Genomic DNA, 25,435 nt, shown 5'->3' with positions numbered 1-25,435 from the left:
TGTTAAATACGTAATTCGAATTAAAAATGAGACTGCTCTTATAATTACTCCCCACACTCCCACAAGAGCTACAAGGGCACCCTTATTTACCATTTCATTCCCTTTCAAAATATACATATTAAAACACCTAAAGAACTGGAAATTATCTGGTGATCTTTCTGCTCCCTTCCCATATATTATTCTTAACTTGCTGGAAGAGAAGCACATTTGATTTGATTCTATCCTAGCAGAGAAAAAAACGGGAATGAGAGGGAAGTGGGCTTTCCTCTCCTAACATTGTGCGAAGGAACAACTTCCCATGGTGTCCTAGTGACACAATTCTCTAGCTTCTACAATTGACTAGGAAGTACTCTTGATAAATGACAAGCACTCCTCCCTCTCAGTAGGACACACTTTGTAGAGTAAGTTTTTCTAGCTTATGGTTCCAATTGTCTCTACTTAAAAACAGAAGAAACTCTAGATAGTTTCCAACAAAAGAAACTGTAGATAGTTCCTAAGACTGATGATAGTTGGAGTAAGAGAATATGTTACAAAAACAAGTATAGGTCCAATACCTAATAGCTAAAATAGATCTAGTGGAATTACTAGAGAGAACATGCTACTTATTAGCTTGTGAGTTTAAGAAAAAGCTTTAACCAAATTCATAGACTTAATACTCAGTGGAACAAAATGTTGCAAAGACTCCCTTTTCAAAAGGGCTGTAAGTACACAAAATTCTATCATTCCTACATATACCAAATTTTGGTAGTGTAATGAAAATGGGAATATTTAATTCACAGAACACTCAAATACCCATAACAACAGAATTAGTAGTAGAATTTCTTGGGGGGAAAAAAAATCCTTTCAGTTCCTTAGCAAGCGTCTACATAGCAAAAGGTATGCTTACCAAGACTGAGATCCAAAACCATACCAAGCCAGCTGAAAGATCTGAAAGCCAAGACCAAGGAGAACTGTGTTTTTGTCCCCTATAGATCTCATCAAGATACTGAGAAACAAAGTCTGCAAGAGAAATTAGTTCAACCAAAAGTTGTTTTAAAAAGTCAGACTTGCTAAAGTAATTTCTCCCATGCAAAGTAATTCAGAGGACCTTTCAAATTATGAGAAAATTCAAACCATTTGTCCTCTTTCTCCTCCTGTATTAAGCCCAAAATACAGATTCAACATTTAATTTCAACAAGTAATTTCAACATTTAATGTACAGATATTCTTAACACTTAAAGGGTTACTACATTGGGACATCCAGAAGCATATGTACTGCCTTCTCTATGTATATTAGATGACAGTGTCTATTTCCAATGCAAACAGGCTTTCATTTTCACCTCTACAAGCCTATTGTATTACAGAATAGAGCACTCCACAAAATAAAAGCTGCTACCGAGCAAAGACAGTGCAGGCTGGACACGACTTGAATTTACCAGTATCTACAAATACTAGAGAAAAAAAGACTGCTAGCTCAGAAGAAAGTAAACTCCTTAGGTCAGCTAAATTATTTTGCAAATTTACATTTAAACTTACAAGTAAATCCTGCTGCTTTGTCACCTTCATCACATACACTGAAATTTGGCCAATTCCTAGGCACCATTAATTACATTTTCTACTGACACTTTACACAATTGATATGACCTTTTCATTTGCACATGAAAGCTAATCCTAACCAAAGATCAGTATTTCCATTTTTTAGAATTGTTACTGCTGAGGGGAAGGGAGATCCCAATTCAGATACAAGACACTCAGGGCAAGAAGCAGACACTTTCTAGCAAAGCAAAGTCCACATGGACAACTTGATTCAGTTAATGGACCACACACTTTTCTTTAACAGGAGAAACTCAGCAATGTTTCAGTAAAAATACAGAGAAAAGGAACCAGGACTGCAGAGCAGAATACACTTCCTCTCTTCTCTTCCTGATTGTATTGAGTTTGGCTGAGATGGAGTTAATTTTCCCACAGCAGCTCTCACTGGTCTGTGGGTAGCTTAAAAGGTGTTGTTAACACACCAGTGCTTTGGATACTGCTGAGCAGTGCTGGCAGAGCATCAGCACTGTCTCTCAACATTCCCCCCACATCAGCAGACTGGGAATGGGTAAGAACCTGGGAGGGGACAAAACTTGGCCAGCTGACCCAAACTGACCAAAGGGATAACTCATCCCATATGGTATCAGCTCAGATATAAAAGCAAAGGAAAGGAGGAGGAATGGGGCATTTATTATTTACAATGTTTACCTTTCAGGGCGACTGCTACATGTGTGGAAGTCCTGCTTCCCCGGAAGTGGCTCAACACTGCTAGCTCATGGGAGGCAGAAAATAAACCTTTTTTTCCCCCTGTTTGTGCATGCCAAAACTTTTGCTTTAATAAGCTGCCTTATCTCCTAAGAGTTGTTTTTTACCTTAATTTTTCTTCCCTGTCTGTCTGGGAAGGGGAGTGCTGGAGCAGATTGGTGGGCACTTGTCATCCAGCCAAGGACAACTGCTCACCCTAACTTTCTTGTTTCTCATTTCTAGTTTGAATGCTACATAGAAAAATACAGTAATTCTACCTTCATGCGTTCAGTTCTTTCTTACCCAACATGCCAACACAAATCAGTACTTATGAAGTAAAGATTATGTCAATAAGCCTAGATTACTTCAGTAAACTGTACTCTTCAAAAAGCTCAAAAAATCAAAAGATTTTCCTCATTTTAACACTGAAAATTATAAACCAGAAAGAAAGCCATCTTAGAGATTTTTAGCAAAAATACTGGTCTGCATAAAGTATGACTGGCAGATGTGAGCGCACACAATAGCCTCAGAACAAACCACAGCACAAAGATTAAAATAATTTCTTGAATTGCTAATGAAGGCCACAACTAACACCAGGAAAACCTGTAAACATTGATGCATGTGTTGTTTACATCAAAACAGTAAGACCTTCGTTCTGCTAAGAATGGCAGCAAGGGTACAACATACTTTGTATGCCATTCCTCCTCTTATCATCAGAACAGGAAGACAAACTGTATCCATAAAGATACTGAAGATCACATAATAAAAACTCAGATTTACAAAAGACATAAAGGAAAAATCAGCTCACTGTTGCCAATTAAGAAATATGACAAGAAGATACCAAGGCCTCGCAGCTCCTCAGCCTCCAAGCTGAGCCTAAGTAACCCTGGAAAGACTGCCTGTATGTAAGTTTGACAGCACAAACCAACTGAAGAGGTGAAGTAGCATGACTTTTATTTAAAATAAGGCATTTCCCTTTCAGAATGCCTTGCATTTAGTAACAAATTTCCTGTATTGTTTTAATAACTTTAAGTCAGAGTTCCAATGAATTTACTGATCTGAGTTTAGCAAATTTTATCTTTCTGATGTCCAAATCCAATATTACTAAAGAAAGCTTATACAAAGTAAGAAATTTACACAGACAGTATCACGAATACAACATTTAGTGAATGCAAGATACATTGACATATTAGAGCATGTAAAATTTTTCAGATGAGCTTAAATGAAGCATTAAGAAACAAAGCTTACCTGAGCTATTATGGACAGAACACCCACCACAGCTATAAATGCCGCAATGCTAGCAGATCCAAAGCCTATAACCTGTAGAGAAGCAGAAATTGTGTGAAACAAATGCCAAACACAATCCAGGACAATTACTACCAGTGAATATCTTCTCAATGAAAACCTCATTCCTGCTTATACTCTGGATTTATACAGGATCCATTCAGGAAGTGTCCACTTTCAAGAACAATCCCTAACTTGACTCTTTGCCAAGAAAAGTGTAAAGGGAAAAAAAAACTGCCTTAAAAAAAGGAGACAGAAGAAGTCATGGATCTGGAAACTGAAGTTCTCTATCCCTCCCCCAAACACAAGAGGTCTTTGATAGGCAAGATCCCACTTCAAGACAGACTCAGAAACTGCTGTACTGAATGAGAGCAAAGGCCTGCTTAAGGTAAACACGTGCTTAAGATGTTGCAGGGTTTACGCATCAGGAGTCAAGTGTTACTCAGTTTTTGGCTTACCAAATCACCCTGCCTTTAATTTTAAAGTTTTACTTTGTCAGAAAGCAGGCCTCTAAGCAAAGCCTAAAACAACAAAGAGTATGGTCATAGGGAATACTTATTTAAACATCCTTAGCAACATGTGAAGAGACCAACATTTACCTGTCTCAAGTACAGAAAGAAACTAGAATACTGGCCAGCCTCCGGCAGATATGAGAACAACACTGTTATGCAGATTGGGAGAACTGTAGGATCTTTTCTAACCTTCTTCAGAGACTGTAAAACAAAAGAACAAGGCAAGTATTAAAACACTGTACAAAGTCTATGAAAGCATAAAGAAAGAAGGTAGATTCCCCTTTTTTGCACGCATATGCATCAAAACAATTACACATGGACACTGTTAAGCTGAACCTTAAGTCACAAACAATCTCTTTATATACAGTTTGGGGAACTCAATTCTTCAGTAAAGTTTCCATCAAGTTTTTTGGCTACTGTTCAGTACCAAGTCAAAACTATTCCCCAAAAAAGGCATTATATAATTGCAATACCTAATGTCTTCTAATGGACCTCCATAGTAATTATTTGTTTTGAAAGATACTAGCAAATAATATACCTTTCTTACACTTGTTCACCAATAATATTAATTACTTTAAGGAACAAATAAATTGTGGAAAACAAATTATGTAACTGCAGTCTTTCAAGCATGCCATTCATCTCTCAATATTCACAACCAGTGCCCAGGAGGACAGAACTCATGAAGAAAAATCACTTCTTCCTTTCTTAAGATACCAAGGTGCAATGAAAACTTAAAATAACTGAGTACATGTGAGTGAGTGAACAAGTTACTACAAAGACTGCATGGTATGCTTTAGCCCTTCCTATATATGCCTATAAAAAGATCAGGCTTTACAGATCCATTCTCTATTAGAAATAAATCATATATAAACAAAAGTGGAAATCAAGAGTGCAGAGAGATACTGCCAAAAGTACAGTCATAAAGTGAGTATGTAAAACCATAAAATATTGGCTTTTGAGGCACAAGAATTCAGCATTTCTGTTTGCAATAAAATAGAGCACCTAAGTTAGAAAATTAAAGTATTGTACCTTTGGATTTCACACAAAACATTATTCTCAAATCTAGAATTATTTAATCCACAAAGTTTTGTTTGACTTTGTTTTTCAAATGTAGTTAGATCTTTATGGGCAAGAGCAGAGAATGGAGACTATGGTATACTCAACAGTCAAGCTACCAGTAAGGCTGAAGACTTCTCAAGCTTACAAACTGCAGCTAATAATTATTACTTATCAATCACCAAATATTTAATAACAACTTATTGAAGTGCATCTTACTGCAAAAGGATCTGCCTGTTCCCACGATATAGAAGATCCCCATGAAGCAGGTCTTATTTTTTCCGGCAGAGATTCTGGTACAGCTAGCAGGATGAAAAAGATGTCCATGACAGCCACCAACGTGGCCACCAGTACAACCAGACTATCCCCGTAGCTGGCAGACAGGTATGCTCCAATGGCAGGACTAGTCACCAAACTTGCTGCAAAGGTGGCAGATACCTATGCACAACAACAGTTTACATACTCATCAAAGTGGTTATTCTCCCATTACAGAAAAAGGAAGTAACTTGCTCACCACCTCTCCCTACAAGTGTAATTTAAAAAACACCCCAGTAAAAATTCAACTAAAAAACCCTTCCATACAAAAAAGTAAATAAACCACATACTATTTACAACAGTAAGTATGGGTCCCAAATACAGTTTCTACAGCCTTCTCAACAGCACACCATACTAGACAGGATTTGCGCTCCAAGATCAGGTTTGGCTCAAAGAAAAATGGCTCTTACTTTCAAATAGACTAAAATCGTTATTTTGTTTTCTAATTATGAATTTCAAGTGATTTCACTGAAAAAGTTGTCAGTACATTTAAATGCCTGCCTAAAAGAAGTTTAAAAGCTAAGGACATCTATCAATGGACTTCCAAAACTTAAAGTAATACAGATATTAGGAAAGCAAACTAAGCAGGAATTATATTACCTCTGAATGGACTAGTTTGTACTAATTAAGTTATTTTCCTTATCTTTTGATCATTAAGAAAGATCATGTCTAAGTTATTAAAAATACTGGTTTATGCATTTTCATCCTTACTTACCATTCTGACATTAGAAAAGGCCATTTTATACCACAAAGAACAAGAACTATGAACTAGATGTGCAACTTAGAGGTGATGGAAAACTATTGCTAGATTATATAACTTGCATTGTCTTTAACATTTAATGTTCTGTTTGCAAAACTTAAAGACATTCTTTTTTACACATGCCCTCTATGCAAGTTGTCAAATATTAATTCTGCTCCCATGAGCATGCAGCACTCCATTCACTGTGTGAATACTAATCCAGTGTCTTGAGCCATGGTACACTTCTTTATCAAACTCTTTAATCAGGGAACAATCTGTACATCAAAACACAAATTCAATATGAAGGTCATAATCTGACCTTTTTCCCCAAATTGAGCACATCTTACCAGTCCATAGGCTGTAGCTCTTTCATGTTCTTGTGTTACATCAGCTACATAAGCAAATATTACAGAAAAGGTAACAGAAAATATTCCACATACTGAAATCATAGCGAAGTACCACCTAATAATTTAAAAGCAACAATTAGAAAATTTGAACTAAGATCTCTTGCTATTTGTCTTACTAATAAGCAAGTTTCTGTTTAAGCCTAGGAGGAGGGTTCCTTGAGAACTAACACAGAACTTTACTGGAGATGAATGAATGACTGTACAGTCTCACTTAAATACTGAAAAACAGCATTTAAATTCTTTTATATTCTTCTGTTTACTATACATAAGCCTAAAAGAAGAAGTGGTCCTTTGAGGACACGGTACCCATAGAGTTTTACCCTCTCGAGTTCAAGTTATGAAAAATTAACTATCTTAGAAGTTATTTCATCAGCCAGTTAAGGAATAAACTATCATACATATAATGCTGAACTCTGAATGCATTCAGACTGTACACAAAATTCTTTTGTAATTCTTCCAAGTTTCACAATTAATGTAAATGCAACTGAAGTCTTAACTGAGCAGAACTGACTTGGTTTCAAAGTCCTAATCAAAGAGGTAAAAGATCTCACTTGCAACAATTATACTTTTCTTTAGCAAATAAATGATAAGGTTCATTTAGTTTTAAAAACAAATTTATTACTGTCAGTCATTAAGGGAAAAAATTAACAGTTGATCTTAAAATAGAGTTAGATGGGATTGTCAAATCCTTAAAAGAACTGCTTTACTTGTATGAATATCATTCATATTCCATTATTTCTACTTTTAGGACACAGTTTGAATACATCTTGAACAGAAAATCTCCAGAATAATGCAATCATGTCTTGAAAGGAAAGCTGCTTTCTTCTTGTCTTATTGACCCTCTCCCATTTCCCCAAACATCCCCTCTGAATATCTGCTCTCCTGACAAGACTGCTACTGCGGTTTGTACCACTTACCATGGGCTTATTCGCATTAATGGAATTGGGACACAGGTGAAGAAAACTGTAAGAAGAAGAAAATATTTTCTTCCCCAAGCATCTGAGAGAGCACCTATTAGTGGAGCACTGAGAAATGACAAAAAACCCTGTGACAGAAGAAAAACAATTAGTATGTCTGCAGCTACATTTCCAAGGCTCACTTTACAATATAAGAAAAGAATAAAATAGATAACTGAAAATTTAGACAATTTGTTCTACAGTCTAGTTTTCTGCGATTCTGATGTTCTATGTTTCAAATCAATTAAACTTGAGTGAATTTAAAAAATATTTTAAAAAAAGAAACAGCATACGTTGTTTCAAGTGCCATTTGATCCAATATAGAAGTAACACAGACTGCAAAATCTTTAACATCTCCAAAATACAGTCTAGTTCCACAAAAGACATTATCTTAGCCTCTATGAAGAGACTCAGCGCTAGATTTCAAACCCAAGTTGCCCTCTAATTTGGACTGTGCTAGGAGAGAGCTTTGGGTAACATAACTGCTCTCTGAAACAAATTTAACAGTTTAAATGAAATTAAACACTTACTGCCTTATACTATATATTCATCCCGTACAGTACGTCTGTAAAAAGCAAGAACTATTAAGATCATCTAAGCAGGCCTGGCAACTTGAGATCATGGGACACCATGAGATTACTGTGGCAAAGGTCAGACTCACATGTACAGTAAAAACAGAAAAAATTAACTAGGCATCAAATACTAGATTTTTCCAGAATTTCATGAAGTCCTAGAATCTAGGCCTGATATCCGTTTTATTACATAGGAGAATTAAAATAGGAAAGGATTTCTCAGGTTTGTTAACTGGGGAACAGTTTCTCCTAATTAGTACATTCTTCATTTATCAATCCAATTGTGCCGTAAGTCCAAACATTAGTAAATGCATGGTTCTGGTAAGCACCTTAATACCCCGCAAGCCTACTCTGGCTAACTTTAGCTTACCTCTTGTATTCAAATGTAATCACAAGTTTAACACATGCCTACAGACTTGCTGTACTAAATAACTGTTCTGTCAAATCCTTACAAACAAACCTGATTTTCAACATTTTCAGTAAGTAGACAGAGCAAAAGCTGTAAAGCCAGACTACCAGATCCTTAGGAAGTTACATGTCTTACTCAGTTGAAATTATTGTTTCTGTTCCTTAGAATCAGATTTCAGTGCCACACAAACTAACGTGTTTTGCTGTCAAAAACATTTCCAATGTTTCACAAACAAAGTTTTAAAGAAAAAAGACACAGAAGTACAAGATCTCTCTGGTCTTTGATCCCAAGTTTATTAGACCTCTTAGAGCAATACAAATATTCTTACAGTACTGCACTTTCCTACAGGCATGCTCTGCACAAAATTTATGGGGAACCCTCTATTTACTACTTTTAATACACAGTTACACTGCGGTGCAAGAGAAAAACTTAAAACAGGAAGGGGAACATGAGCTTTGTTTTTCTATGAGAACAATGAGAACATAACCTCCTCTTTCAGTCCGAGACAAAACATCCCAAGTGCACTGTGTTCTGCCAGCTCACCATGAAAGACAGCAAGACAGCAAGTTGATCCTAAGGATGTTATGTTCTTACAGCTAAAAGCAATGCTTTAGATTTGTTATGTGACATAGAGAAAAATAATTTCTGAGCGCTATAAATTATCTTAGTCATAAGTTTCAGCAAGGGCTTTGCAGCCTCTCAGCACAAGAGTTATCAAAGAAAAGAGTTTACATTAGTTATGCTATAAAACTCTTGCAAGCTTTTTTGTGGCCACAATTCAGCATAACCACGGTGTGAATGCAGTGGTCTAAGTAAGCTACAAATTGCCCTGAAGATCTTGAATATCACAGAATGTTCAAGAGTTGATTAAAAAATAGGACCAGGAAATAAACTAACCTGATGAAAATTAGCTCTTATGCCACATTTTAAGACAAAATCACAGTGATTAAATGCTTCATTTTCTATCTTAATGGTTATCATCACAACTGCATTATTTTTCCTCTGATATAAATCATTTAACGTCAGGAAGCAGACAACAAAAACCTAGCTTTATTTTCAGACAGATCCTTATCAAAATTGTTAATAGCTACAACGGGAACCTATTCAAATGACAGGAATTTAAATTTCTAAGAAACATTCCACTTGTCTCAAGATACTGCCACTTACGCAGTAAAACTTGAATTCAGCCCAAGAAACAACCACTACAGTAAAAAAATGGTTTAAGAATTAACTACATTCTCAGTGTTTTGTTATGTTCTTATGGAAAATGTAGTTGAGACAAGTCAAAATATGAAAACACACAGAATATTTAGGTCAGAGGTTTAAAAAACATCTTACCTTAACACCTTGAATAAGACCATTCATTAAAAATGTATGATTGGGAAATGTTTCATGTAAGACCTGAAGGAGGGGGAAAAAAAAGCACTATTTTAATAATGAGAGACAGGAGAGAGCTGATTCCAAGTTTAATTTGATTTGTAAAACAGGATAGCTCTATGAGAACTTGTTAGAAAAAAAGGATCCTATCCCAAAATAAAAACTAAAAGAAAAAAAAAACAAAAACAAAAACCCTGGAACAACGAGAATCAAAGTATCTTCTACCTCTTTTTTGTCATCACAAGAAAATGTAAACAAGATTCAATATCTATTTATTGGCATAAGTTCCTATGCTGGCAAACACTGTAATGCAGAGATAGTTGGTTTGGGACACTGCTCAAAAAGAGGATCAATGTAAGAACAAACCATCTCCAGGCAGTACAAATTACAAAATTTTTATGTAGCTACTTCATTTAAAAGGTTGACTAAACACTGTCAATATTTAAGAGCTAAAATGAGATTCTGCTAAATTATATTGACAAAAAAAATAGTGCTATATTCACAACTGAACACATAGCAGCTATTAAATAGCCATACAATTAGAAAAACTTCCAATTAGTAAGTAGATACTTATAAATACCAGCAAGAGTTCTGAGTGTTTAAATACAGCTACGCATTCATGTAAGGTGCTTTATCAGCAGTCCTAATTCAAGGGCAAGAACGTTAATCTATGCTAAACAGATTTACCATAAATATGTAAGAGAATTAAGGGGCCTCACAGGTGCTACCACATTGACTAAAAAAATATTATTGTGATGTTCAAAACACATATGTGCAAAAATTCAGATTCAAACAAAACTCACATTCATTTGCACCTGATATTTATAGATAAGTGCCACCAATTGCAAAAATTACTTATATGTATACTGAGAAAGTGTCACTGAAAAGTATCAGCATCATTTTTATAGGAAGACTCAGATTCTCAAATCATAGGTTTAATCAAAGTGGTGGTTCTCTTACTAATTACTGGTCAGATAATTCTCCTTATTTACATCACTTTTCCTGCCTGGCATCATCCTTTGATTAGGTATTTAAAACAATTCTTCACCTGTTAGAACACTGATCTTAAGAACTGAGGAAAAGAAAGACCAGAATTCAAATTACAGATCTACAAGTAGATGTCTTCTAAGTTAAAGAAAAACAAAACAAAACAAACAAAAATAGGAAACTCAGAGAGTCAAATCTAAATACCTGTGAGCTGTTTCCTAGTATTTTTTCCTAAGAGGCAACCCCTGCTGATACTAAGTTCAAGTTTTTTGATATTACTTTGTTACTTTGTAGACAAGAGAAATGCAAGTTGACAAACTTGTAGAGGGAGCTGCTTTACTCAAGTTCTACCAATAGATACATGTATTCAAAAATTATATATATATTGAAGAGAGAACATGTCATTAAGTAATTAATATTGCTTATGGTAACTTACTAACACTGGTTACAAGTCCATAAATAAAAAAAAAATGTCCATAACCTCGGGGCAGTCTTTGACTAGAATAGTCTTTGTGTGCTTTATAAACGCTTTAAATCTTTTCTTCTCCAAGTATAGTGTCATGTAACAAACAGTAACAGTTTTGCTGACAGACGTCGAAAGAAGTGAAAAAAACAATTTAAAAATTTAACCTTAAATAATCTCAGCCATCAAACAATTTATTTTCATAGTATGCAACATTTTAATTAGCCTGAAAGTGAACAATGACCTACAGAATCATGAAAAAAAAAAAACCAAAAAATTGAGTAACCATGAGCTTTGATCAACAGGCCAGACATTACTGTTTCTGCCCTTCCTACCTGACAAACCTGCTTGAGCAGAAGTAGGCAGCTGGCAGATCAAAGGCTGAACCTCGCCAATAAGATATCTCTCTCTACATGACATCTAGTACTGCTAGCTCACAAGCAGGCCAATGTAAGCTACCAGAGGTACGTCACAAGACAGGTGCAAAGTATCAATCCAGACTTGAAATTATATAAGCCACGCAGCAGCCATTCAGTGCTTACAAAGCCGATTACAAATAAAGATGATTACCCTCAACTATGGACCTATTTCAATTGGAGTATACTACTGGGCAACTATTGAAGAACCCACCTATAATACACAGTTTTATTAAAATTGGTGGGGGTTAACAAATCTGTAAGAATCATGATTTCCATATTTATCCTTTTAAATGAGAAGTGTCAAACTTGGGCAAGTTGAAATTGAGCACTTGGTTAAGACAAAAAAGCAAAGAAAAAGAAAATACTAGAAAGACCACCCAGTAAGCTTCCCTATATTTTGACACCAGCAAGACAGGATGAGAGGACAGTCATTTTGTGAGACAACTGCTTTATGGAAATGTGTCAACTGTTTATGTGAACTTCTTTATTACTAAGTTAAGAAGCTCAGCGACTGTCTTTAGAAAACTTAGGCAAACACATTCCAAGAGTTATGTACGTCATCTTACTTGGAGTTCGGAGAAGGAAAAAAATTAACTCCTTCAATCATACAAAACTTTGCTTGCCATGCATTCAAAGTGGTCTCAAGTATAAGGCAATGAAAACCTGGACTAGTAGACCTCCTGCAATTGCCCACAGGCAGGCCCCACTAAAATGAACGAGATCCAAGCCTTCAAATTAAATGCTTCATATCCTATTACCAAACACTCAAATTATCTATTCATCTAGAAAATAACCAGAACATAATAAATACTTATGAAATCAATTTCTTACATGAATGCCTTTGCACTTTAAGTTAAATGCTGACAAAACAGTCAGCCCATGGGAGTATACATAGTTAATGAAGGCTTGCATAGTTTATTCAGTTGTTACAACAGGAAGATTAATTGAACTATGAAGTCTTGAAAAAGCCAGAATTTCCAGAGATACTTTAATCAATAGACTAAACTGGTGTTAGTCTAAAAGGCAAATAAGAGCTAAAGAGCAGTACAGCAGAATTAATTTATTTTTCTTTATCTTCCAGTCTTTCAGCAGTCCAGATCTCAGCTGCTTAGACTTCTGGAATTGAGGTAATGAGATATGCATTAATATAAAGGAAATTAAACCCAAAATGCCTAGAAATTAGCAAATTAACATTTGTCAATACCATGACAACAGCTGATGAATGATACTTACCGCTAGCATTGGAGTTGTCAAGAGCCCCCAGGCAAAGAATTCCAGAAATATGACCACCACTGCATGGTATACACTCGGCCGACCAATACTTTGTTGCTAAGAAAGAAAAACAAATGCAGTGGTTGTACACATCCAGTTCACTACACGTGCAAATATCTCTTACAAACATGTTTTGAGCATAACCACTTTTCAGCATGACAAAAATAAGCCAAACAAGGGAGGAGAAATTGTTTTGTATTACAAAACAATTAAAGATCTCTAGGGAACTTCAAGTTTGTTCCCTTGAACACCTGCTGACTGAAAAGAATTACTGGCCCTATTCCTGACATTGTCCTGTACTGCTCTCACCTCCAACATGCCTTTAGGCTTTCTCCCACTTGAGCATTATTCACAACCCTTCCACAACAAGGTGACAAATGGTATACCTCTCCATGCTTCCTCCACAAGTGACAAGACACATTCACTTAATTAAGATCACAGCACGGCTTCAACAAAACCATGACAATGTACATAATCAGAAGAGCAACAATTTTTGTATTCGAAAATGCCAAAGTATGAGAAAATAAGGAGCTGCTTATGTCATCTGTACAACCGTTTCCTATTGATTGCTGACCGCCTGATTCTATGCTTGTGTCTGCAAATACAGATTTCAGACTGAGGAACTATTCTACTGGTCAACAAGCAGTTCCAGAAAGAATTAGCAAACTATCAAAGTACTCATGATTCTGTGAAACTGCTGCCATTCAAGATCAAAGGATTTAATCCTAGATGAGATTAATGAAATCTTTTTATTTAGATTAAATGGACAGAACTCTTGGGAAAGGTGCATTTAACCAGAACTGCTGCTTGCTTGCTTTCTTCCTGAAAGAGATTTAAGCAGAGATGCTGAACAATTGAGTGGGCTTCACTGCAGTGACAGCAATTGTGGACAAGAGGAGACTGAGAGACATCATTTAGCTAGAGTCTGTAAAGCCTTCAAGACAGCTCCATGTGACAACCTGACCTCCAAATAGGAGACACATGGATTTGAAGTGTGAACCATTTTGTGGATAAGGAACTGGCTAGATGGATGCAGCCAAAGAGTTGTGGCTCTGTGTTCAGGTGGAGGCTGGTGACATGTGGTGTCCCTCAGGGCTCTAATGTGGGACCAATGGTCTTCAACATCTTCACTTCTGACACAGACAGTGGGATAGAGCGCAGCTTCAGCAAGACTGCAGATGACACAAAGCTGTGCAGTACAGCTGAGACAATGGAAAGACAGGCTGTCATCCACAGAGAGTGGGACGAACTTCAGAATTGGGCCCACAAGAATCTCATGAAGTAAAACAGGTCTGGGTGCCACGTGCTGCACCTGGGTCAGGGCAATCCCAGACAAGAACAAAGACTGGGAGAAGAATGAGAGAGCAGCCCTGAGGAGAACTTGGGGGCTAGTGTGGATGAAAAGTTGGACATAAGCCAGCAATATGCACTCACAGCCTAGAAGGCCAACCACATCCTGGGCTGCATTAAAACACGAGTAGCCAGCAAGTGAAGGGAGAGGATTTTTGACCCTCTACTCTGCCCTCATGAGACCCCACCTGTGACACTGTGTCCAGCTCTGGAGCCATCAATACAGGAAGGACATGGATCTGTTACAGTGGGTCCAGAGGAGGCCACAAAGTTACCAGAAGGCTGGAGCATCTCTCCTATGAAGACAGGCTGTGAGTGCTGGGGTTGCTCACCCTCCAAGAAGAGAAGAGAAGGCTCAGGGAGACCTCTGTGGCCTCTCACTGCTTGAAGGGGTCTTTTGAAAAAAAGTGACTTTTAAAAAAGGAACAGTGACTTTTTTGGGGGGAGAATGTGATAGGAGAAGGGGGATGGCTTAAAAAGAAAAAAAGGAGATATTTAGACTAGGTATGAGGAAGAAATTCTTCACTCAACAGTGAGGCACTGCATCAAGTTCTCGGAAGTGTTAAAGGCTAGCTGGATGGGGCCCTGAGCAACTTCCCTAGTGGATGGAATCTTTTCCACTGGTGGAGCGGTTGGAATTAAATGATCTTCGGGGTTCCTTCCAATCAAAAACATTCATGATGTTTTAATTTCTGACTACCCCCTGGCACAGTAACTGTTTTACATAGCTTTTGTGTTCCAAAATTACTCTTTGCCTTTGTCCTAGAAACTGTCCGGCAGAAGACTGTTTTTCAGTGTTTCCAGCCAATCCAAGGCCACTTCACTCCAAGAGAAGAGTGCAATTTAATAATGCAGAATTCAGTTAAAGGGACACTACCCAGTGATAAATATCAAATAAAATCTGATAATATCTAATAAAAATCTGACTCATTTCAGCAAGTGGACACCAGGGCGAGCATGAAACTCAGGATGTCCCACTGAACACAAAAAAAAGTCAAGATAACCTACGATGAAGGTAGAGTACGGACACCTTTGGTGTTTCTCCCCTGCTCAAAAACTTTTGATCAAATTGGTAGAAATCACACATTTTGAAAATGCTTGCATTACAAGATTGATTTAACCTAACTGTCTATAGTAAAAACTGTGAAGAAATTCCTAGTGTTTAAACAGTAAATGCATAGATCTGTAATAATTTTTAGATCCATCAGTTTATCAAAACCTGCAGCAGCAGTGTATTCTAGTTAGTAAGATTCAATGTATTTTCTACATTGCAGCTTGCTTCCAAGCATGACAAATTGAAGAAAATAATTCTCTTTCTCCTGGGAAGCAATATCATAGATCAAAGATTATCTCTGGAAAGCTTTCAAGAGTTATTAACATGCAATTTTTAATTTCTAAATAGCAAAGATTCCAAAGGCTATGGGGGTAAAAGAAAATATCCTCCTCATATAAGTCTGCAAGTACTTCTATAAAAGGTAATAAGATAACAATTTTATGAATATTTTTTTTGCCAAGATGTCTGTCAGTCAGACTAGCACTTAACACTAATTACACTGAAGTCTGAAGACCCCTTCCACAGCAGTTTCCTCTGAAAAAAGCAAATTTTACAGCAAAGTAGGTAAGGGACACCCCTGCCTCCACTTTACTTCCCTCACAACTTTATACTGCTATGTATCTTGCCGCATCATAAATATCTGGTCTGCATTTGGCAAACATTTTTAACGCCATGAAAAATGAAGTTTTGGAGCGTTTGGAGTTTTTTAATAATGTTTTTATTACATGCAAATTTGATCTGAGACCTTTATAGTTTAGCAGAAAAATTATGGACATACACACTCAAAGACAAGAGATTAAAACAGTCTGCTAATCATTTCTGGCAGCAGCATGCAGCTTACAGTTAGCTGCACTGACCTACTAAAAAAACAGAAAACATCACAGCCTTTTGGATTCAAGTCATGACCTGGAAAACTAAAATTCAGATCTTGAAAGGAATGTGTACCTGTTAAAACTAAGACAAGCATTCTATGTCAAATATACTAGTACTACCAATAAATGATCCACTTTGACTATAGTTGATTATTTTCTTTCCATTTTCTTTACAGTGTCCTAAATACATAGATTAATTAAAAATCTTGTGCTAAGGGCTGCATTGGAAAATTAAGATCATGAAACCAGGAAAGTTTACTGACATTATCAAATGGACTGATGAAGACAGTTACTTCTGAATGTTCATCTTTACTGTAGCTCCCAAAAACTCTACCACAGAAGCTTCCAATTTTTAATCAAGCATCAAACTATTTTTTAAGAAACCGAAATAGTTTATGATTGATCATGTACACAGCCTGGTCCACAGATTTTAAAAAAAATATTCAATGAAAACTCTTTACTCAGTTCAAAATCAAAGAGTTTTCTAAAACATTTCACACTTGCCTTTTTCATAAAGCTGTATCAAAACTATTGGGTGAGGTTCATTTCTGAATTGAGAAAACACCCTGCAACAAAACTTCATGAAATTTACACAAAGAACTTTTGACTAAGTAAAAAATGGTTATAAACCTTGAAGTACAAGGACCTTTAGGCTTCTTGAATAAACAGTATTGGAACAACCTACTGAACTCCTTATGATTAAAAAGATTTTTAAAGGATTTGAGAAATAATGCAGATAGGGTCAACACAGAAGTTGCGTGCCTCATTTACTGCCCTCAAAACTGAAAGTGTTTTAAGTATCCTCAGAAAAGCCTTAAAATTGTTAAGGGCTTATTTTCTACTCACATGAGTAAAAAATACTTTTCTACTTAACATGATAGAACTGTGTGTGGGCTGTGAAACTATGTATGAACATTACTAAAACAGCCTTCAAATGCAGCTGTTCGTCAAGGTTTTATACTTGCACAATCATTAATGAGCAGAACATTACTTCATCTCAAATGCTTAACAATACAAGTTTTGGGCCATCATTGTAAAATCTGAAGCCCTAAAAGTTCTAACCAAACATCTGTTATTTCTCCAGTTTTACATTTTGCTCCTTCAATGCCTCTTTCCACTGCCCAATTCTAAAAAATCATTTTTTTCTTCTGCCTTTCTTGGAGTCAGAGTAAATCCGAAACTTAATTTGAAGGAAGTTGGGATAACTACTGGGAAGCAGTACAACATTTTTTCAAAGCGAAACAGCTGTTGAACATTCATAAATCCATGAAAGAATGTCAAAATGATAAATCCAGTCGGTAATAATTGCTCACAGAAAAGGAGGAGGGAAATGCATTCTAGTATTAGTAACAATACCTTATCTAAGAGATTCTGAAGAACAGCTAATACAATTCACCCTAAAATACTCTGCAGCAAAATGCAAGCTTATAGCCAGTCCTAGATCTGCAGAACAAACTAAGAACAGGCAGTATTTATTATTCATACAGTTTTTAGATAACTAGTTATCTGTTAATTCAAATCTATAATGTAATAATTAAAATTGTTTGAATGCCTGCAAAAGTACCTTAACATCAATTTCAAGAATGCCTGCTTATTTTTCTGACGAAATATGCTTTTTTTCAGAACAAAATCACTTTTCACTGTTCAAATTCTGAAGTCATCCAGAGCCCCTTTTCAAATTTGTTCTGTTTTGATGAGGGCCACACAGTCCTGCTAGGCAAATTAAGCAAAAGATTCAACTGGATAAATAGGCTTTTTTTCCTCCCATAAGGTGAAGCAGTAGAGCTGGACATGAAAGGTTTGTTTCAATATACACCTGGAAAAGCCCTGGGCAACCTGCTCAGGCCTCACTGCTGATCCTGTCCTGAAGAGGAAGGTATCTCCCTAAAGTACCTTTTCAGTAACATAGTCCTATTATCTTTCAGGCAGGTAACAATCAAACTCAAACTTAACTTCTGAATTGAAAACCACCAGAACTTGCTTTTGTCCCCCTACACCATCCCCTGGGAAATTCCTTCCCACCAAGCACTAGGGTCCCTCAAGAGATTCTGCTAGTTGCTTGTTCTACTTGCAGTACAGAATACCTTTGCAAAGAGCACTCACTGTCCTACAACATGTAAAACAACATTCAAATTAATTAGTATGAGTTTAATTAATTTTTTTTCTAAGCCCCTACAGAAATATTTTCCACTACAAAAATTAACTGATTCAAATAGTCATTTTTCATACTACCACCTGCACTGCAGTCCGCTATGTCAATTTTGGTATTTTCAAGAAAAAAGAACTGAATTAACAGAATCAGTAAAACACTCCAAGAAACATGCTTTCATGTATAAATCATTCAGATTCTGAAGTTCATGACAAATCATAAAATTATTCATTCCCTTTACACACTTATCTTCATTACTATTTCATTAGCTTCCCCCAAAATACAACCATTTCAAATGCAAACTTCTCCTGGTACGTCTCACTACAAGACTATTTAATAATTTTAGCTTATTCTTGAACAAGTATTATGCCATCAATCCATCTCACTTCATGATGGATTCTCTTTCTTCCACATGTTACCCAGGTAGTTTTCTGGGGATACTGCATGTTTGTCTCTTTCTAGTGACTATTTCCTTTCATTTTCACACACAAGCATTTTGGATCCACCTTAATTCCAACTGTTCGCCACAAATGCTCTACTTCCTCGAATTTTTGCTAGCAAAAATTCAACGCAAAAATACATAGAACACAAATGAATGTGCTTTCCAATCCAGTACAGCATTTTAGGTATGTCTCGTGAGCTGCAATATAAATCATAACTAATTCAGATTATACACTGTCCAAACTCGTATTTCAGTTGCAAAACAAACACCTTAAGCAGATCTGTATCTAGACTGGAAGATCATAACAGACTTTCTCAACAGAAAGCTAGGCTAAATCATATTGCACAGGTCTAGAGTATCAGAACAACAATTCATTCAAAATGGAAAAGCCAGTGAAGATTTTGCAAAGAGAAACTGTGCCTTAAAAAGTTCCTGGAGTTCTCAAAAGCACATGTATAAATAAGGCAGATCACATCAATAAGCTTTTCAAAAATTCAGTAAACACACTCAAAGATATTCACTAAAGGCTCTTAAAGCAGGCAAACTTTCCACAGGAATCGAAAAGAAAAGAAAAGCGAACACACACACACATAGGGAAAACAAACAAACAAAAAAAAAACCTCAAACCACAAAAAATCCCAAAACACATACAAAAAAAACCCCAGGACAATTGAAAAAAAAAATAAACCAACTGCAATCTGTTCATACAGCACAGCGACATTACCAGATGACTCCTACTGCTCTGTCCTAGTGCCTATGTTGTTCAACGCATTCAGAAGTGAGCTGTAAAAAAGGATGAAAGTGAAGTGACGAAGCTCACTGATGACAAAAAGCAATTCACTTCGGAAGATTTATAGGGCAATGAGGGCAATGGCAAAGAACAATAAAAGTTTGTGGAATGTATAGAACAAATTAAATGGCAGATGGAAATTAATGTATATTAGTTTAAGCAATGCAAGCAAGAAGAAACAATTTTAATTCCACACATAAGATGATTACAACATAGGAATGTGATCCTGGAAACAGAGAGTTCATTGAAAGAAATGAGTCTAGCATTCAGCATTGGCTTACTAACACATGTTCAAAAGAACTTCCCCTGTTAGGAAAAAGATTATCAGTATATTACTGCATTAACATGTGATGTGTCTGCCTAGCTAATCCTCTTCTCTGATGTTCTGACCATTTATATTAGCTCTACATAAAGATCCTCCTCTTATCCCATGACTGTTTCATTCAGAAGCTTTAAGCAATATTCATTGTTGAATAATCTATTTTACAGAAGCACAAGAGGCCCATAGAAAGAAAAAGAACACTACCAAAGATATGGTGGAACACTGAAGCAGCTTCCTCCAAACTGCAATAAAAATATTTGCAGAAAGGTACAAATGGGATTCATTGAACTGGGAGTGACATGACACAAAGGGTGTTAAAAAAAATTCACCACCACCTCCTTACACTAAAATACAAGCAAGTAAGTGGCACTTTACACAATCTATTCTTAAGGTCTAAAATGTCATGCCATACTGTATTTCCTGCCGGGAACACATTTCTGTTTCAGTTTAGGCTGGACAAGTTTAGAAGCAGGTATATTTTAAGGCACGTAAAGCATGAAGATCATTTCTGGTTCAGTCCTCATTGCTGAAGCCACTGAGGTAGGAAGACCACCCAAGAAAACAACTGCCATACATCCTGCCACATTCTGAAAGCTCCACTCTAGACAGTACCTCATTGCTTCATTAAAATACTTCATACAGAAGTAACATATAACCAGCATATTACACTTCAGCAAGTTGGAAGCCAATTTATCTGTTTAAGTTTTCTTTGTAAAACTTAGAAATATGTACAACACTGAGAAATTCCCCTAAAAAGCCCTAGCTGTTTAGTTAATTCACAAGCTTCTCCATTGTGCAGATAGTTACTCAAACTCCTTGTCGAACAGGCTAGGTTAGGATCTTCATGACTAATTATATATCTATGACTTGATAATTTAACTTTTTACTGATCTAGCCTACAGTGCTTCTCTTGGAATGCAACAACATTCACACTGATACAAACCAGAGCATCAGTAACAGTAGACTTGTAACAGCAGAAGTGCCGTCTCAGCAAAAATATAAACCAGAATGATTTGTTTTTAAACAGAACAGCTAAACATTCCTGGTAACAGTTCTGACTTAATGTCAATCTAAAAGGATGGGAAGACTCAGAATTACACTGGCAATCTTGAGAATGTAATATCGTTCATCTCTAATTATTCAGATTTAACAGTAAAAATAACCTGTGTGGGAGAAAACAGTGCTCCACAAAGGACTTAACATCCAAACTGACAAATGAACTACTAAAACTATGTTTTTACCACCAGCAATATAATTTAAATTCTACAAGCAAGAAATTTAAGAAACCAGCTTACTGAGTTCAGACCTCTTTCAGTAAAGTCTCATAATATTAAATCATGCTGCCTTAGTTTTACTGTGCTGTATTTTTTATGGAGTATAAAAAAGAAAACTGCTAGCACTAAGGGCAAGAATATGTAATTCTTTGGGCACATATAGTTGTGCTTCACTATGTAAAGCAACATAAAATTTAAATAATAAAGGCTGGCAAAATTCTGAGATGTACAGTTCAGAATGTTTATATTATCTTTCCAAAATATATAAAGGTCTTGGGCTTCATAATAGCTGTGACATTTTGCAGTGTCCAAGAACATGAAACTAACATCTGATTAATTCTCAAAGAGGTACAGATGTGTGACTTTTTATTTCACACTCTGTTTAGGATTTCTCCCAAAAGCACTTTATTTAGACAGTATGACACTATTTTGCTGAACAGTTTCCTTAGTGTGACATTTTACCGACAATACATTACCCAGAAATGAAGTGTGCAGTGCAATTATTCTGAATGTCATGCTAAGCTTTATACTACCAGCATTCATAATTCAGATGTAACAAGATTGCACAAGAGCTAACAAAATGTCCCATGGCATCATTTCCTTAAATTTCTGAGGCTCACTGAAGTCATGGTAACACAGCCAAGAAAAATTATTTAATTCCGTTGGAATTTAGTTAAACATACTATTGTTTAAATATTATTAATTTTGGGGTAGTAACTCAATTCATAAGTCATTTGTTCAGCATTTGTATTTCAGCTCTTCAATTCAGTGAAGCCAATGCATTCAGCAAGGTGAGGTTAGTTACAGCTACATCCAAAACCAGAAGCTTCTTACACCCAAGTTGGAGGGGTAAAAGGAGAAAACCTTGCACAACCTGACAGACTTGGTCATACTCTTCCACTTTGTCTTACTGATCTGATACAAAAAAACAGTAAAAATAAAAATGCAAAATTAAGACATTCTTCAGAGACCAAAGAAGCAGCTCACAAAAAATTCACTTCTGTATTTATTTCTTCAGCAGCAGTCCAAGCAGCAAGCTTCCTCTTCCAAATGCCTGGGATGCACTCCCACTGAAATCAAGCAGATCTCTGCAACTACATCTAAAGCCATGATCCAGTCCCTCATATTTTACTGTGAATAAGCTCTTTCAATAGAGTCTAGGCTAGAGAGAGTTGTAGCAATATGACAACCATGTGAGAATCACAGGGAGGTGCAGGAACTGCAATTACAGAACAGACTGTTCAGTCAAGAACAGACGCAGACCCTAACATGATATAACTGCACTACCGAGATAAGGCTAGAGCCCATGAGATGCTTTAGAGGACCACAAAGTCCTCCAAGGGCACAACTAAGAGGGAAAGGACAAAAAATACACTCAGAAAACCAAACCTCAGATCATTTTACCAAATTAAGAATGTATGTCATTTTGAAGATAAATTTTCAAACTTACAGAAGAACATATAATAAGTACTCAAAAGCATTTTTAACACTTAATCCAACTTTATCAGACCCATCCATTAATAAAAAAATGGGTTAGCACCTTTGTCAGTTATAGATTTAATTTCCATTTGAGTTTTACCTTTCAAAGTTAGAGAAAGAAATCAGTTATTTGATTTCTTTTTAAATTTCCCTACCTGTACCTTCCATTTCCTAGCCTCTGTTCATACATCAAAAAATTCAACTATTTTTCTTCTATATAATTAGGAGATTTATCCTCTGTTTCTTTCACCACATCTTCTGAGCTGATAAAACTGAAACTTTCTGTTTCTTAACTAAAACATTAACTTTTCAAAACTCTTTCAGAGTGTAGTCTGACTTCAGATTCCATATAAACTACTCTTTAATGGGAGATACTGCACACAAACCTGAACAGCAATTCTACCATACAGCAGATAACCAGCTGCACTTCTTGAAGAGTCCAACCTGCTTTTTGAAGGGCATACCATTTCTAAAAGACAACTGAAAGACTCAAATACAGAAGAGATACACCATAAGAAGTGTGAAGCTGTCATTTTGGAATTAACTTACATAAAAGAAATTACTTTACTAATGAATTCCACAGAACATTTTTCTACATCTTCTCTGCATTAATCACCTACTAAAAATACCTTAAGATCTTCATTAAATACAAGTAAGGCAGAAAGAATGTATGTCTATCAAACAGATGGTTTCAAGAATTTTTTTAATATTCTTCAGTTCTAACCATGATTCCACATTAATGCTACATTGTTAATGTACTAAATATAACAGCAAAAAATACTTCTTCACCTTCACATAAAACAGCCCACTATCTTCTCTCTGACAGCACAGATGTTTATCTGTGGGAGGACAGGTAACACACAAAGGAGATGCTGACTCCCTGACACAAACCTAACACTGTTTTATAACTTTTGGCACATGCAAAGCTTTCAGCACACTCAACTTTGTGAGCAAACTAATACTAAATTATTCAGGTACACATGAACATAAATATACCTCAAAAAAAGTTCTTAACAGCTTGCAATTCATATGCAAAAAAAAAAAAAGTATGTGATTTCAATTTGCTGAAAAAGATTCAGCATGGTAAGGCATTGCCTTGTTTTGCACCGGTACCCTTTCAAAAACTGTTCGTGACAGAATCACCTGTTTTATTACTTTGTGACTTCCCCTGGGTTCTTCTACTCCATCTTGACCGCTGGGTTAACTCCAACAAAACAGGATGGGTGGTATCGCCTCAGCCAGTACCATCCTGCCTGAAACAAGTCACCTGTCATCTACTGCAGAAAGCTCAAGGAACGTGACCTCTGAGCTGGTTTAAAGGCACCTTGTGAGCACACTGACGTACAGAGAGAAAGGCTTAAGCCTTTTTCTTCAGAAAGCAATTAGGCACGACTACCACATTTACAAACGCAACTTTGCACCGAGGGCACGGATCACTCACTCCCGTCCAGCTCCTCTTTTTGCATAAGATCTCAGCGCTTAGTGTGAAGAAACGAAACAGAAAGCACGCCCACTTATAGAAACTGCATACGGTAACCCCGTGGTAAGGTTCAATACGGAGCATCTCCAAGAGCTCTTAAGGAAAACTTAAGTTTTACGTTCCTGGCACCTCGGATTCATACATTTTAAAAGAAAACTTATTTCCAGCCACCTGCTCACAGGTGCTGTTACTCAAGTTACTCCGCCCGGGACAAAACTCGTTAAGAATGTAGCGTGGCTGTCAGGGTCGGGCAGGGCCGACTCGAAGAACCCGCCGCACCTCAACTTCCATAAGGCATCCAGGGGGAGGACGCTCCCGGAAACATCTCGGCAGGCAGGTGAGGGGGAGCCGCCCCTCACGGCCGGGCCGGGCGCTGATACCCACGGGCCGCCCGGCCCAGCCCGCAACGCACGGCCGCCCTCAGGGCCGGCAGGAACCGCACGCAGCCGCCGCCGCCGCGGCGGAGCCCCCGCTCCCACCGTGCACTCACCGCGCCGCAGCCGCCCGCCGTCAGGCCGACCCTCTTGCCCAGCATGATGCAGCCGCCCCACCTGGCGCCGTCGCCGCCCTCCCACGACGGCGGCTGCGACGACGACGCCAGTGGCGGCGGCTCCTCCTCCTCCTTCTTTGCCGCCCGGTCCCGGGCTGGCGGCGGCTCCGGCTCCGGCTCGGGGCTCATGTCGCTCCCACCATGGCCCCTCCCGGAGCAGCCGGGCCGGGCCGGCGGCGGCTGCAGCGGCCGCCTCCGCCGGGCTCACGTGACCGCGCGCCCCGCCCCCTCGCGCCGAACCGCCCCCGGCCCTGAGGCGGGTTCGAACGGCGGCGCGCGCGGCAGCCAGCTTCCCTTCAGGAATCGGGGTCGGCGAGGCTGGAAGGGGTCCCGGAGGTCATCGAGTCCAAGCCACGACCGAACTCCATCTTGTCACCTAGACCATGGCACTGAGTGCCACATCCAGTCTTCCCTTAAACCCCCTCAGGGTCCGTGACTCCACCACTTCCCTGGGCAGCCCATTCCAATGTCCAGTCACCCTTTTCTGTGAAGAATTCTTCCTAATGTCCAGCCTAAATGTCCCGGCACACCTTAAGTCCGTGTCCTCTTGACCTGTCACAGGCTGCTGGGGGAAAGAGGCCGAGCCCCGCCTGGCTACATGCTCCTTCCAGGTGGTTATGGAGAGTGATACGGTCACCCCTGAGCCTCC

The 25,435-nt window shown here is 37.7% G+C and overlaps 1 protein-coding gene across 2 annotated transcripts in view; it reads right to left on the bottom strand.

Moving 5' to 3' along the window:
* The window catches only part of LOC115915567 (hippocampus abundant transcript-like protein 1), a 30,102-nt gene extending 5,133 nt beyond the window's left edge, over window positions 1–24,969 (bottom strand). Inside the window, exons 1-9 of one of the 2 annotated variants that reach the window (XM_030969058.1) lie at window positions 24,727–24,969; window positions 12,986–13,081; window positions 9,845–9,907; window positions 7,487–7,614; window positions 6,510–6,624; window positions 5,328–5,546; window positions 4,140–4,253; window positions 3,505–3,576; window positions 887–999 (exon numbers count right to left, since the gene is read on the bottom strand). In XM_030969058.1, the coding sequence (XP_030824918.1) occupies window positions 887–999; window positions 3,505–3,576; window positions 4,140–4,253; window positions 5,328–5,546; window positions 6,510–6,624; window positions 7,487–7,614; window positions 9,845–9,907; window positions 12,986–13,081; window positions 24,727–24,915 (1,109 nt within the window). In that variant the 5' untranslated portion in view covers window positions 24,916–24,969. The remainder of the gene's footprint in view (window positions 1–886; window positions 1,000–3,504; window positions 3,577–4,139; window positions 4,254–5,327; window positions 5,547–6,509; window positions 6,625–7,486; window positions 7,615–9,844; window positions 9,908–12,985; window positions 13,082–24,726) is intronic. The other variant, XM_030969059.1, reaches the window with a different exon arrangement.
* Between the last annotated feature and the right edge of the window lie 466 nt (window positions 24,970–25,435).

The sequence above is a fragment of the Camarhynchus parvulus genome, chromosome Z (assembly GCF_901933205.1).
Source record: "Camarhynchus parvulus chromosome Z, STF_HiC, whole genome shotgun sequence".
Taxonomy (NCBI): Eukaryota; Metazoa; Chordata; class Aves; order Passeriformes; family Thraupidae; genus Camarhynchus; species Camarhynchus parvulus.
Note: the sequence above shows the minus strand (reverse complement) of the source record. Positions and strands in the feature narration are given on the sequence as shown.